This window comes from Solanum pennellii, chromosome 3 (assembly GCF_001406875.1).
Source record: "Solanum pennellii chromosome 3, SPENNV200".
Taxonomy (NCBI): Eukaryota; Viridiplantae; Streptophyta; class Magnoliopsida; order Solanales; family Solanaceae; genus Solanum; species Solanum pennellii.
The window spans coordinates 61,409,853-61,422,884 of NC_028639.1; the positions used below are offsets into that span (position 1 = coordinate 61,409,853).

Here is a 13,032-nt window from a genome sequence, read left to right on the forward strand (position 1 = left end):
TTAGACCAATATCATATATATCAAGTGAAAGCAACATCATATGAGACCAACATTATATATATATATATATATATATATATATATATATATCATTCAAATTTTATCAATTTTTGTACAAATAAACAAATACAAAATAATAATAAAACTCAATTTATTCAATATATCAAATTCGAAAGAAAAAAATAAAGATAATTTAACATAAATAATTTTAAAAAATGAACAAAATAAAAATTAAATAATTGATAAAATAATTAAAATAAAAAATTTACTCTAACAATTTCTTTGCCCTTGTTTGACATTGGGAATTTCGAGTCATCTTTCATTAATGCTCTTCTTTTGGAGGGTTATGATGACGGACCCATATCAACACTTGTTGATTTGTTTTATCTTTTTATTTTTTTCTCACTTACAAAATCAGAGTGTGAATTCGAAGGGGGTTCCACCATTTTCCCTTATCTCTTTTGTTTCTTTTGATTTAGAGGACTTGCAATTTTCTTTGCTTCTATTTTCTTCTTCTTTTATGGAATTCCTTTGAGGGGTAATACTCTTCCTCGCCGAATTCGTATTCTTATTGTTCGAAGGCGTGTGAGTCAATGTGTTAACAGTTGGAGTCTTGATTTCCACATTAGAACTCAATTTTACTAGTTTGGGGCTCTTTCTAGGAGTGTTCTTCCACATATTTATCTAGTTTCTTAGTACTTTGAAGAAGATTTGATTCTGTTTTGAGTTAACAGAGAAGAATATGGTGAAAGAGAAACTTATGGTTGAACAGTGAAGAAGAGAATGAATATGGTGAGAGAGGAATTCTTACCTTTGAACATGGGGGTGGTACTGTGTTGGCGTGGGAAATAGATAGAAACGCGGTGGGAATGATATTTTATGTGTGGCAATGAAAAAATCTATTTGAAAAGTAAAAAATCCCTAAAAATGTGTGTTAGATATTATAATTGTTTCTCTATTTAATTAAAAAGTAAAAAATCCCTACAAATATGTACTAGATAATTATGATTAATTCTCTATTATAATTTTATTTATATTACCTATTAATTAATTATAAAATATAATTATAAAAGACTAAATTTTAAATAAAATAAAATTAATTAGTTTATAAATAAAAAAGGATATGCTATAACTTACAATTACATTGTTATAAGTAGTAATATTTCAAAAGTAGGTTTAAAACATGTATTAAATATATATGTAGTGTGATTTTTTCTATTTTTTATTTTTAGTGTTTTAAATTTTCACGTTGGATACTAATTATATACAAATCGGACATCAATTTACTGTCATTCTTAATTTTCAGTTTGGAAATCAATTAGATACAATGTAAGTCAACCTAAAGCTATTTAATTTTCAATTTCATATAATTGTCAATTGGTGTCCATTTGATTTCCAACTGATATCTCAATGCAAAAATTAAAACAAAAGATATAATTGAGATTTCAAATCAAATTAGCCAAAAACTATTTATTGTTGTACCCAATTGGTATGCATTTTGTATAAAACTGGCCTCAAACTTGAAAAGTTTAGACAAATTAAAAATAAAATTATATGAAACTGATATCCAACTGGAATAAATCTGGGAAGAATAAATTCGACAATGTAAAACAATGCATATTATATTGCTGTCAAAATTTTTAGTAAGAAAATATACATAATCCAAAAATTATGAAACATATAGTAATTAAGAGTCTAAGCTGCAAACAACTATTTCAAATTTGATTTCCGTAGTCTTGATGTAGGATAATTGATTGTATCCGGAGCATGTCCATTTGCTATGCAGGGTCCACCAAATTTGTTCGCAATAGTTTCAGTTACTTTACTCTCACTAATTGCATCATCATCATTCTTTCTTCTTCCATACTTTCATGCCGTCATGATGAATGTACATATAGATACATAAATCATACCAATTTCATGTCAACTTAAGCAAATTTCATGTCAAAATCATATGCACGAAAAAAATGATTTGAAATTTTCTTTTTACTAACAAGCGTAACATTTCATCAACTACAACAAAATTGATACATATGTGAGAATATACAGACTAAAATTATATCTACTTTATGCCAATACATGTAGACATTGATGCTAGAAATCATAATTGTTTCATTCAAAAAAATATACTCATTCAGATAATTTTTTTATCAATTTAATATATATCATAATTTATATCATTTAAATTTCATACAATTTTTATACAACTAAACAAATACAAAACAAAAATAAAACTCAATTTATTCAATCGTACCATATATCAAATTCGAAGAAATAAAATCATGATAATTTAACATAAATAATTTTAATAAATGAACAAAATAAAAATTAAATAATTGATAAAATAATTAAAATAAAAAATCTACCGTTACAATTTTTTTGTCCTTGTTTGACATTGGGATTTCCGAGTCATTTTTCATTATTGCTCTTCTTTTGGAGGGTTTTGATGACAGATCCATATCAACATTTGTTGACTTCTTTATCTTTTTATTTTTTTTTCACTTACAAAATCAGAGTGTGAATTTGAAGGGGGTTCCACCATTTTCTCTTTTCTCTTTTGTTTCTTTTGATTTAGAGGACTTGCAATTTTCTTTGCTTCTTTTTTCTTCTTCTTTTCTGGAATTTTTTTCTTCCTTTGAGGGGTAATACTCTTTCTCCCCGAATTTGTATTTCTATTATTCAAAGGCGTGTGAGTCAATGTGTTAACAGTTGAAGTCTTGATTTCAACATTAGAACTCAATTTTACTAGTCTGGGCTCTTTATAGGAGTGTTTTGACATATTTATCTAGTTTCTTAGTACTTTGAAGAAAATTTGATTCTCTTTTGAGTTAACAGAGAAGAATATGGTGAAAGAGAAATTTACGGTTGAACGGTGAAGAAGAGAATGAATATGTGAGAGTGGAATTCTTACCTTTTGAACGTGGGGGTGGGGGTGGTGCTGTGTTGGCGTGTGAAATAGATAGAAATGTGGTGAGAATGGATATTTTATGTGTGGCAGTAAAAAAATGTACTTGAAAAGTAAAATATCCCTAAAAATGTGTGCTAGATAATTATAATTGTTTCTCTATTTAATTAAAAAGTAACAAATCCCTAAAAATATGTATTTATAATAAATAATTTGTGTTATAGTGAATGTCTAATTATGTGGAGTCCTTGTAGTATATGATTAGAAATCCTACTTGGGGACCAAGTAAGGTTTTCCCTATAAATAAAGGGTTTTCCTTCATTGTAAATTAGATTTCTTAAAGATCTATGAATCCTGAATATACTTCAAGAGAAATAAGAAGTCTTTTCTCTTCTCCCTACTTTCTTCTTCTTCTAAACTTATATAGTTTCATAACACGTTATCAGCACGATTGTTCTATTCTTAAAGAATGATGAAGAAGACGGGAAAAGTGCAAAAGAGATCTTGCATAAGTTATGCAATAAGGTTCTTATATCTTCAAGGTTTGATTTATCTTTATGTTATAAGTATTTATGTAACATATCTGGAGGTACCATCTAAAGTAAGTATTTAAAGAGACGGAAAAGGGCCTAAAATACCCTTGAAATATTGAAAATGGTACAAAATTACCCTCCATCCATCTATTGGCTCCACAATGCCCTTTTCATCCACCTATTGGCTCAAAAATACCCTTGTCATCCACTTTTGGGTTCAAAATTGACCACTTTTTTTAATTGTTTTAAAATTAAACTCTTTAAATATTTTTAAAAATACTTGGCGTTCAACTATTGATTATAATTTTAATTTATTAATTAATTTATAAACCAACCCACTACCCGCTCATTACTAACTAAACCTCACTCAATTAATAATCCAATTATAGTATCAAAATCGTCACAAACACTACTAAAACACGATGAAATTATAGATTCCTGAAAATGACATTCAAAATTATTCAAGTCCGAATCGAAGCCCCAATTAAATTTAGGTTGAGCCGTTTATTTAGGAGGACACTTTCTTTCAAAATTGAATTAGAAGTTTATGATTAAAGGTAAAGAAGTAATACATTCCGAATTAATTCATGCACTTTTTTGAAGTATAATTTTATAAATATTTATGATTTGTTTTAAAACCTTCAATATATTATTTTGAAAAAAAGTTACCTATGAAGTAACATCACATAATTGAGACGTAAGAATAATTAAGATGGACATAGTCAGACTTTTAAGTTTATCGATGATTTTTATTTAGCCACTTGAATGTATGATAATTTACTTCTATAATTTTTTAAAACACTCAATTGGTAGTAGCTTGCATTAATAACGTGACGGGTTTATTAAGAGGAATTTAATCAGTAATGGGTGGGTAATGGATTGATTTATAAATTATACTAATAAGTTAAATTATAACAAATAGTTGAGTGCCATGTATTTTAAATAATATTTAAATAGTTCAAATATAAAACCGTTAAATAAGTGGTCAATTTTGAACCAAAAGGTGGATGACAAGGGTATTTTGGACCCAATAGGTGGGTGGGAAGGGTATTTTGGAGCCAATAGGTGGATGGAGGGTAATTTTATACCATTTTCAATACTTAAAGGGTATTTTAGACCCTTTTCCGTTAAAGAGACTTGTCGACTTTCTATACGTTTAATTTTAATCGACTGGGAAGAGAATTCCTTAATTTATTTTATTAATTAAATAAGCACAATTTAGTAAAAGATATGTTTTCGATCTCTACATGAGATACGTTATCTATTGAACTATATCCATTTACTGCTAGCGTTGATTATAAGAAATCATTAGTCTCAGTTTTGTGCATAATTATAATATATAATCATATTAATGATCATCAAAAGTGATAAAATTGTAATTATTTTCATAAGCTTGAGGTTGAGCCTCCTTGTGGATAAGACAATGAATTTAAGTTATATCGCACCAAAAGAATAAGACGATGAATTTACGTCCAATCGCACCAAGAGGGTAAGACATCAGAAGTCTTGATGCTTTGTGATGAAAGATGTTGGATTCAAGTCCCTCATTGATTTATGGCATAAGACGTTGGGTTTGAGTCTCAATGCACCATATTGATGATATTATGATGACTACGGGAAATAATGAATTTTTGATAAAATTAGTCATGAAATATATCTCGTTAAAGCAGATTCATTCCCCAAAGTGAATGTAGCAGTGCATAAATGTCTGAAATAAAACAATTGATTAAATAATGCACATGAATATGGAATGAGGTGCTAAGTTATCAAAATTTGATGTACTTAGATAATTGTGTTCCATTCATGAAGAATGAGAGCCTTTAATAAATGGTAAAAATGCAAATCCATTCTTTAGAGTGAATGAGGTGATAAGTCACCATGCTAGACGTGAATTTTCTTGTAGTGCTTGTTAACAAGGCAAGTTAATTGTGAGACCATCATAAATGAAAGTTGAGATTGAATTCTCTGCGTTCTAGGAACGCATACAGATATTTGTGGACCTAGTCATCCACCTAGTGGATTGTTTAGATATTTGTGGACCTAGTCATCCACCTAGTGGATTGTTTAGATATTTAATGGTCCTAATAAATGTTTCTTCTATATATATGATCTCATGTGTGCCTATTGTTCGCAACTTGATGTTTGCAATAATGTTGGCACAAATAATTTGTTATATGCACAATTTTCTTCACATTAGTTCATTTAATGATGGGATCACAACTCACCTAAAGGGTGAAGTAATTAAGAAGAAATAATTACTCTTGGATTAATAAAATTAAAATTTACTCATATAATAGTAAATCAGAAATTTACTAAAGTGTAAGGCACATGACGTAGTAAATTTGGAGTTTACGAATACTAATAATTTTATTAGTTGGCATGAATAATTTGGTCATCCCAAAGATGTGCACACTGAGTGATGGACATACATTGAAAAACTAAAAGATTCTTCAAGAATTCTTTACGTTGCTTGTTTTCGTGATAAAGTTGATTGGATCAACTAAAGTTGGGACTAAATTCCTAAATTCTGAAAAGTATAAAAGGTGAATATGGGCCCGTTTACCTATCATGTGATATGATAAAAAGATGCATTTATAAGATATTCACATTGCGTTTGTTGTCAACATGTAGTTTGACATTCACAAAATTGTTTGTACAAAAATAATTGAGTTAAGAGCACAATTTCAGAATATGTAATCAAGATAATTTATCATATAATATTGATAAATACTCAAGATGACGTGACACTAAGTATCTCAAATAGTTTAATCATTGTTTATGAAAATAAAGCTTCATATGTCGATATGAAATACGATATTGCATAAAAAAGTAATTATACGCATTAGACCGATAAATTATGATCAAATTTTCTTTCTGTTGATTTATGATCAGGGAACAAATATTTTTCATCTAATTATTTTGGTATGTAGTATATAATCAATGAATATACAATGATGCACAAAGATATATTCTCCAAAAGATTGAGATATATTTTAGTTTGTCTAACATAAGGGGGAGACTAGAAGCAACACAAGAGTTGTAAATACATCTATTGAATGTCCCTTAAGGATAAAGTCTATGACATAAGGGGGAGACTAGAAGCAACACAAAAGTTGTAAATACATCTATTGAATGTCCCTCAAGGATAAAGTCTATGACATGCATGAATCATAATAGATTAATCAGTTCTAAATAAAATAATCCTTGAAAAAAAGGAGAGGATCAAAGAATCAAAATGATCATAATAAGGATACAATATGCTCTTGGAGAGCCTACGACGTAACACTTTATGAAACCTCATGACAGGGGTAGCTACGTAAAAATAATGAACTGATGAGATCTCAATAAGTTTTGTCGTATTGTGAATCGATACAAAATGATATATCGTTGACGATATCTTTGATATAATAGCGCGCAATATTGTAAAAGATTGTGAGGATATGAATTATACATCTATTAAAGCATACTTGTGTAGAAATAATTATCAAGTGAAAAGTGGAATTGTGCATCTTAGTAAGCGTAAAGCTTATTTGACTTGCAATTTAGACACTAGAAGATGTCATATATCTAACGTTGAATGTTGTCACTTAACAAAATTGAGATGAAAATATCCAATGAGTTCAAAATCTAAAGCATATACAAGTTTTTGAAAAATTTATTTATCGTCCTCATAAGGATTAAATTGATTCAAAATGCATAGAGCATATACAAGTATTATTATTTGAGTTGACGACTAGAATTAAAACTCTTGAAGAATTTTCAAAAGGCAATAGATTATTTGCTGAAAGAAGTAGAAGTAAGAAACTTGCAGAAATCTTTGATCCTGAAGGAAAGATTCATAAACCAAGATAGAAGAAAGCATATTTCATCAAGGTTTTTCTACACTCATGAGCTCCCATGAATGGTGATATCAACATGCGACATGTTTGTTCAAGTAATACTACAATTGATTTATCCACCAAGTCTCTACCAACTACAACTTTCAAGAAGATGATGCTCAAGATTGGAAAACGAAGATCCAAGTTTCTTGATGTTTTCACGAGGGGGAGTTAATACGTGATGTACTCTTTTTCCCTCACAAGGTTTTGTCCCATTGGATTTTCCTTGTAAGGTTTTTAATGAGGCATCCATAATGCGTATTATTAGATATGTGTACTCTTTTTCCTTCAGTAGATTTTTTTTCCACTGGGTTTTATCTAGTAAGGTTTTAACGAGGCACATAATCTACCGACATTCAAGGGAGAGTGTTATAAACAATTTGTGTTATAGTGAATGTCTAATTATGTGGAGTCCTTGTAGGATATGATTAGAAATCCTACTTGGGGACCATGTAAGGTTTTCCCTATAAATAAAGGGTTTTTCTTCATTTTAAATAAAATTTGTGAAAGATATATGAATCCTGAATATACTTCAAAAGAAATAAGAAGTATTTTCTCTTCTCCCTACTTTCTTCTTCTTTTAAATTTATATAGTTTCATAACAGTATTAGATAATTATGATTCATTCTCTATTATAATTTTATTTATATTACATATTAATTAAATTATCTATACATAATTAATAAGAGAGATAAAAATGATTACGTGTCAGCACCAGAAAAAACATCTATTAATTATTATAATTAATTAACTAAAAAGAAATAAAGAACGGACATCTATTAATTATTGTAATTAATTAATTTTTTTTTTAAAAAAAAAGAGAATCGAAAAGAACGGACATCTATTAATTATTATAATTAATTAATTTTTTTAAAAAAAGAACGGACACTGTTAAGAATGGAAATATTTGTCATTCATCCAAATATTTATACATTTTTATATAAATTAATACTTAGTTATTAGTCATTATTTACCATTCAATTTTTTTGGAAGAATATTTTTATATATATATAATAATAATAATAATAATAATAATAATAATAATAATAATAATAATAATAATCTATTTATATTTAAATTTTAAAATGTTTTTAATATAAACTACAACTACGTTATTTTTCCTAAATAGTGACCACAATTTTTTACGTTTAAAAGGTCTCTAAAAAATAGAAAAAGATAGAAAAAAAGGGACGGATGGAAACCCATTATCCCATTTTCTTCAATTACTTTCAAATTTTAAAAATGCAGTTTTTAAAAAAAAAAAAAAAGTTTGCAATTTTGAAAAAGAGTTGCAAAATTTCAAAAAAAGAATTTAAAATTTGAATTTTGTTGTAAAGTATTTGTATTATAGTGAATGTTTATCATGTGGAGTCATTTTTAGGATATGATTAAAGAGTCCTCCTACTTGGGGACCAAGTTAGATTTCTCCTATAAGTAGAGTGCTCCTCTTCATTGTAAGAGAAATAACAAGTCTTCTCTTCTTTTCTCTCTAGTTTCTTCTTCTTATTCTATAGTTTTATAACACGTTATCAGCACGAGACTCTAATTTCTCAAAAGTGAAGGTTAGATTTGAAGAATTAATAAAGGTATTATTTATTCTTTTGTTTTTAATTTTAATGGTCAATCTTACAAAACTAGAGTTCACTGCCCTCCAAAGTTCGGGCAGGAACTACCTCTCATGGGTGTTGGATGCTGAAATCCACCTTGATGCAATGGGTCTTGGAGACACCATAAAAGAAGAAAATAAGGCATCAAATCAAAACTGTGCACGAGCAATGATATTCTTGCGTCATCATCTTGACGAGATTCTGAAAATCGAATATCTGACAGTTAAGGATCCACTTGTTTTGTGGAAAAACCTAAAAGAAAGATTTGACCACTTGAAGATGGTCATACATCCAAAGGCACGATATGATTGGATGCATCTAAGGCTACAAGACTTTAAGTCTATACATGAGTATAATTCTGCCATGTTCAGAATCACTTCTCAATTGAAATTATGTGGAGAAACGGTTAGTGAGATTGATATGATGGAAAAGACGTTCTCCACTTTCCATGCCTCGAATGTGCTCTTGCAGCAACAATATCGAGAGAAAGGTTTCAAAAAGTATTCTGAACTAATTTCTCATCTTCTTGTGGCCGAGCAAAATAATGATTTATTATTGAAAAATCATGAGAATCGACCTACTGGATCTGAACCACTTCCTGAAGTGAATGAGGCGTACGCCCACCATGCTAGGCGTGGAAAAGGTCGCGGTCCTAATCGTGGACGTGGACGTGGTCGTGGACGTGGACGTGGTCGTGATTATGGTCAAGAACGTAATTCTAATCTTGGCATTAATCATTCATCAAATAAAAAGGAAAAAAGAAAGGATGAGAAACGTGAAGCAACTAGGGAAGGTTGTTTTCGATGTGGTGGAAGAGGTCATTATGCACGTGATTGTCGTACTCCCAAACACTTGGTTGAGCTTTATCAAGAATCACTAAAGAAGAAAGAGAAAAATCCTGAGGCAAATTTTATCTCTGAAAATCAAGTTGACATCACGCACTTGGATGTAGCAGATTTCTTCGCACATCCTGAAGGAAAAATAGATCACTTAATTGGTGATGGTTCTGTGAACATGGAAGAGTGATATTTTTTTTTGTAGTATTTATTAATAAATTTCATGTAATGATAGTTGTTTGCATGAATATTAGTATTTTAAATTAGTTTAGTCGTTCATTAGCTTGTTCCTTAATTCTTAATAAAATAATATATATTTTTCATTGTTTTATTTATATGATTCTAATATGATAGAGTTAGTCAAATACTAAACTTTATCACGTGTTTGTATTATATTAGGTCTTTAACTTGATCTAATGTTAAAAACATGCAGTCTGTTATTAACTAGGATTAAATAATGATTTTATTTTATTTTCCAAACAACTCGTTTTTGACTTAGAGGAAACAATAAATTAAGGCTCAATTTCTAATATTTAATCATTAATTTATTCCTTTGAATATATTGTACCCTTTTGACAACACTAATATTTAATATATATTTATTTTGTGTATGTCATTTCATGTGAAGATATGGATAATTCTAAGAACATATTATCGAAATATGAAGATATTTGTTTGATTGATTCTGGTACAACACATACGATATTCAAAAATAAGAAATATTTTTCTCATTTAAGTATGGGAAAAATAAATGTTACTACAATTTTTGGTAGTACTAATATGATTGAGGGCTTTGGAAGAGCCATTGTAATTTTGCCCAAGGGAACTAAACTCATCATTAATAATGCTATGTTTTCTCCAAAATCTAAGAGAAACTTGTTGAGTTTTAAAGATATCCGTGAAAATGGTTATCATATCCAATCAATGGATGAAATAAATCTTGAATATCTTGGTATCACCAAGTATGTCTCTGGGCAGACATGTGTTATAGAAAAGTTCCATGCTTTATCTTCTGGCTTGTATTGGACAAAAATTAGTGCAATTGAGGCACATTTTATAGTAAATAAGAAGTTTACTGATTCCAATACATTTGTACTTTGGCATGATCGTCTAGGACATCCTGGGTCAATAATGATGAGACGAATTATAGAAAATTCGAATGGACATCCACTAAAAGACCTAAAAGTTCTTTTAAATGGTGAATTTTCTTGTACTGCTTGTTATCAAGGCAAGTTAATTGTGAGACCATCACCAATGAAAGTTAAGATTGAGTCCCCTGCGTTCTTGGAACGTATACATGGGGATATTTGTGGACCTATTCACCCACCTAGTGGGTCATTTAGATATTTTATGGTTCTAATAGATGCTTCTTCTAGATGGTCTCATGTGTGCCTATTGTCATCTCGTAACTTGGCATTTGCAAAATTATTGGCACAAATAATAAGGTTAAGGGCACACTTTCCTGATAATCAGATTAAGTCCATTCGTCTTGATAATGCTGCAGAGTTTTCATCCCAATCATTTAATGATTATTGTTTAGCAATTGGGATAAGAGTTGAACACTCCGTTGCTCATGTTCATACTCAGAATGGTCTCGCAGAGTCATTAATTAAACGTTTGCAATTAATAGCAAGACCATTGCTTATGAAAACTAAGTTGCCCACTTCTGTGTGGGGACATGCAATTTTGCATGCTGCAACACTTATTCGTCTCAGACCGACAAGTTATCATAAGGTTTCTCCATTGCAATTGGTTATGGGTCAAGAACCTAATATATCCCATCTAAGAATTTTTGGAAGTGCTGTATATGTGCCTGTGGCACCACCAAACCGCACTAAGATGGGCTCTCAAAGAAGGTTAGGAATATATGTTGGGTTTGAGTCACCCTCCATTATACGCTATCTTGAACCATTGACTGGAGACATGTTTACTGCTAGATTTGCAGATTGTCGGTTTGATGAGACAGTTTTCCCAAAATTAGGGGGAGAGAATAGTGAAATGAAACGAGAAATTTTGTGGAAAAATTTATCATTGTCTCATCTTGATCCATATTCTTCTACTTGCGAACAAGAAGTACAAAAGATTATTCATCTGCAGAAAATTGCAAATCAAATGCCAGACGCATTTACAGATTTGAAAAGGATTACTAAATCACATATTCCTGCAGAGAATGTCCCAATTCGAATTGATGTCCCTAAAGGACCATCCACTAGTGTCATAGCTAATGAGTCAAAAACACACCTAAAGCGTGGTAGACCATTGGGGTCTAAGGATCAAAATCCTAGAAAAAGAAAGATTAAATGTCAAGATGACACTATGAAAGAATCTCATATGGAAGTTCAAAATTTGAATAAGTCTGATATTCATGAAAGAATCAATGAACTTGAAACTCAAGGAAATAATGAACTATCCATAAATTTAAAAGATGTTGAAACTAATATGAATCGATCAGAAATAGTGGTTGATTATGTCTTTGCATATAATGTTGCAACAAATATCATGCAAGATAATGAGGATCATGAACCTCAATCTGTTATAGAATGTCGACAACGAAATGATTGGCCAAAATGGCAAGAAGCAATTCAATCAGAGTTGAATTCACTTGCCAAGCGTGAAGTTTTTGGACCTATAGTTCAAACACCTAATGGTATTAAACCTGTTGGTTACAAATGGATTTTTGTGCGAAAAAGAAATGAGAAAAATGAAATACAAAGGTATAAAGCACGCCTTGTGGCACAAGGATTTTCTCAAAGGCCTGGCGTCGACTATGAAGAGACATACTCACCCGTTATGGATGCAATAACATTGCGTTATCTCATTAGTTTCACAGTCCATGAGCAACTTGAAATGCATTTGATGGATGTGGTTACAGCCTACCTTTATGGATCACTTGATAATGAGATATACATGAAAATTCCTGAAGGATTTGCGATGCCTAAATCATGTAATTCAAAATCTCGAGAAATGTATTCAATTAAATTGCAAAGATCATTATATGGTTTGAAGCAATCTGGGCGCATGTGGTATAACCGTCTTAGTGAGTATTTAATTAAGGAAGGTTATACAAATGATGCAATTTGTCCATGTGTCTTTATAAAGAAAACAATATCGGAATTTGTTGTACTTGCTATTTATGTTGATGACATAAATCTTATTGGAACTCCAATAGAGCTTCAAAAGGCAATTGATTATTTAAAGAATGAATTTGAGATGAAAGATCTGGGAAGGACAAAATTATGTCTTGGTTTGCAAATTGAGCATTTGACAAATGGT

At 30.0% G+C, this 13,032-nt stretch overlaps 1 protein-coding gene across 1 annotated transcript; it reads left to right on the forward strand.

Moving 5' to 3' along the window:
* The first annotated feature begins 8,949 nt into the window (after window positions 1-8,949).
* Window positions 8,950-10,425, forward strand: LOC114076432. The gene is made up of 2 exons (XM_027915441.1): window positions 8,950-9,676; window positions 10,261-10,425. Exons 1-2 carry the CDS (start codon window positions 9,029-9,031, stop codon window positions 10,273-10,275), a joined length of 663 nt encoding a protein of 220 aa, XP_027771242.1. The 5' UTR covers window positions 8,950-9,028; the 3' UTR covers window positions 10,276-10,425.
* The last annotated feature ends 2,607 nt before the right edge of the window (window positions 10,426-13,032 follow it).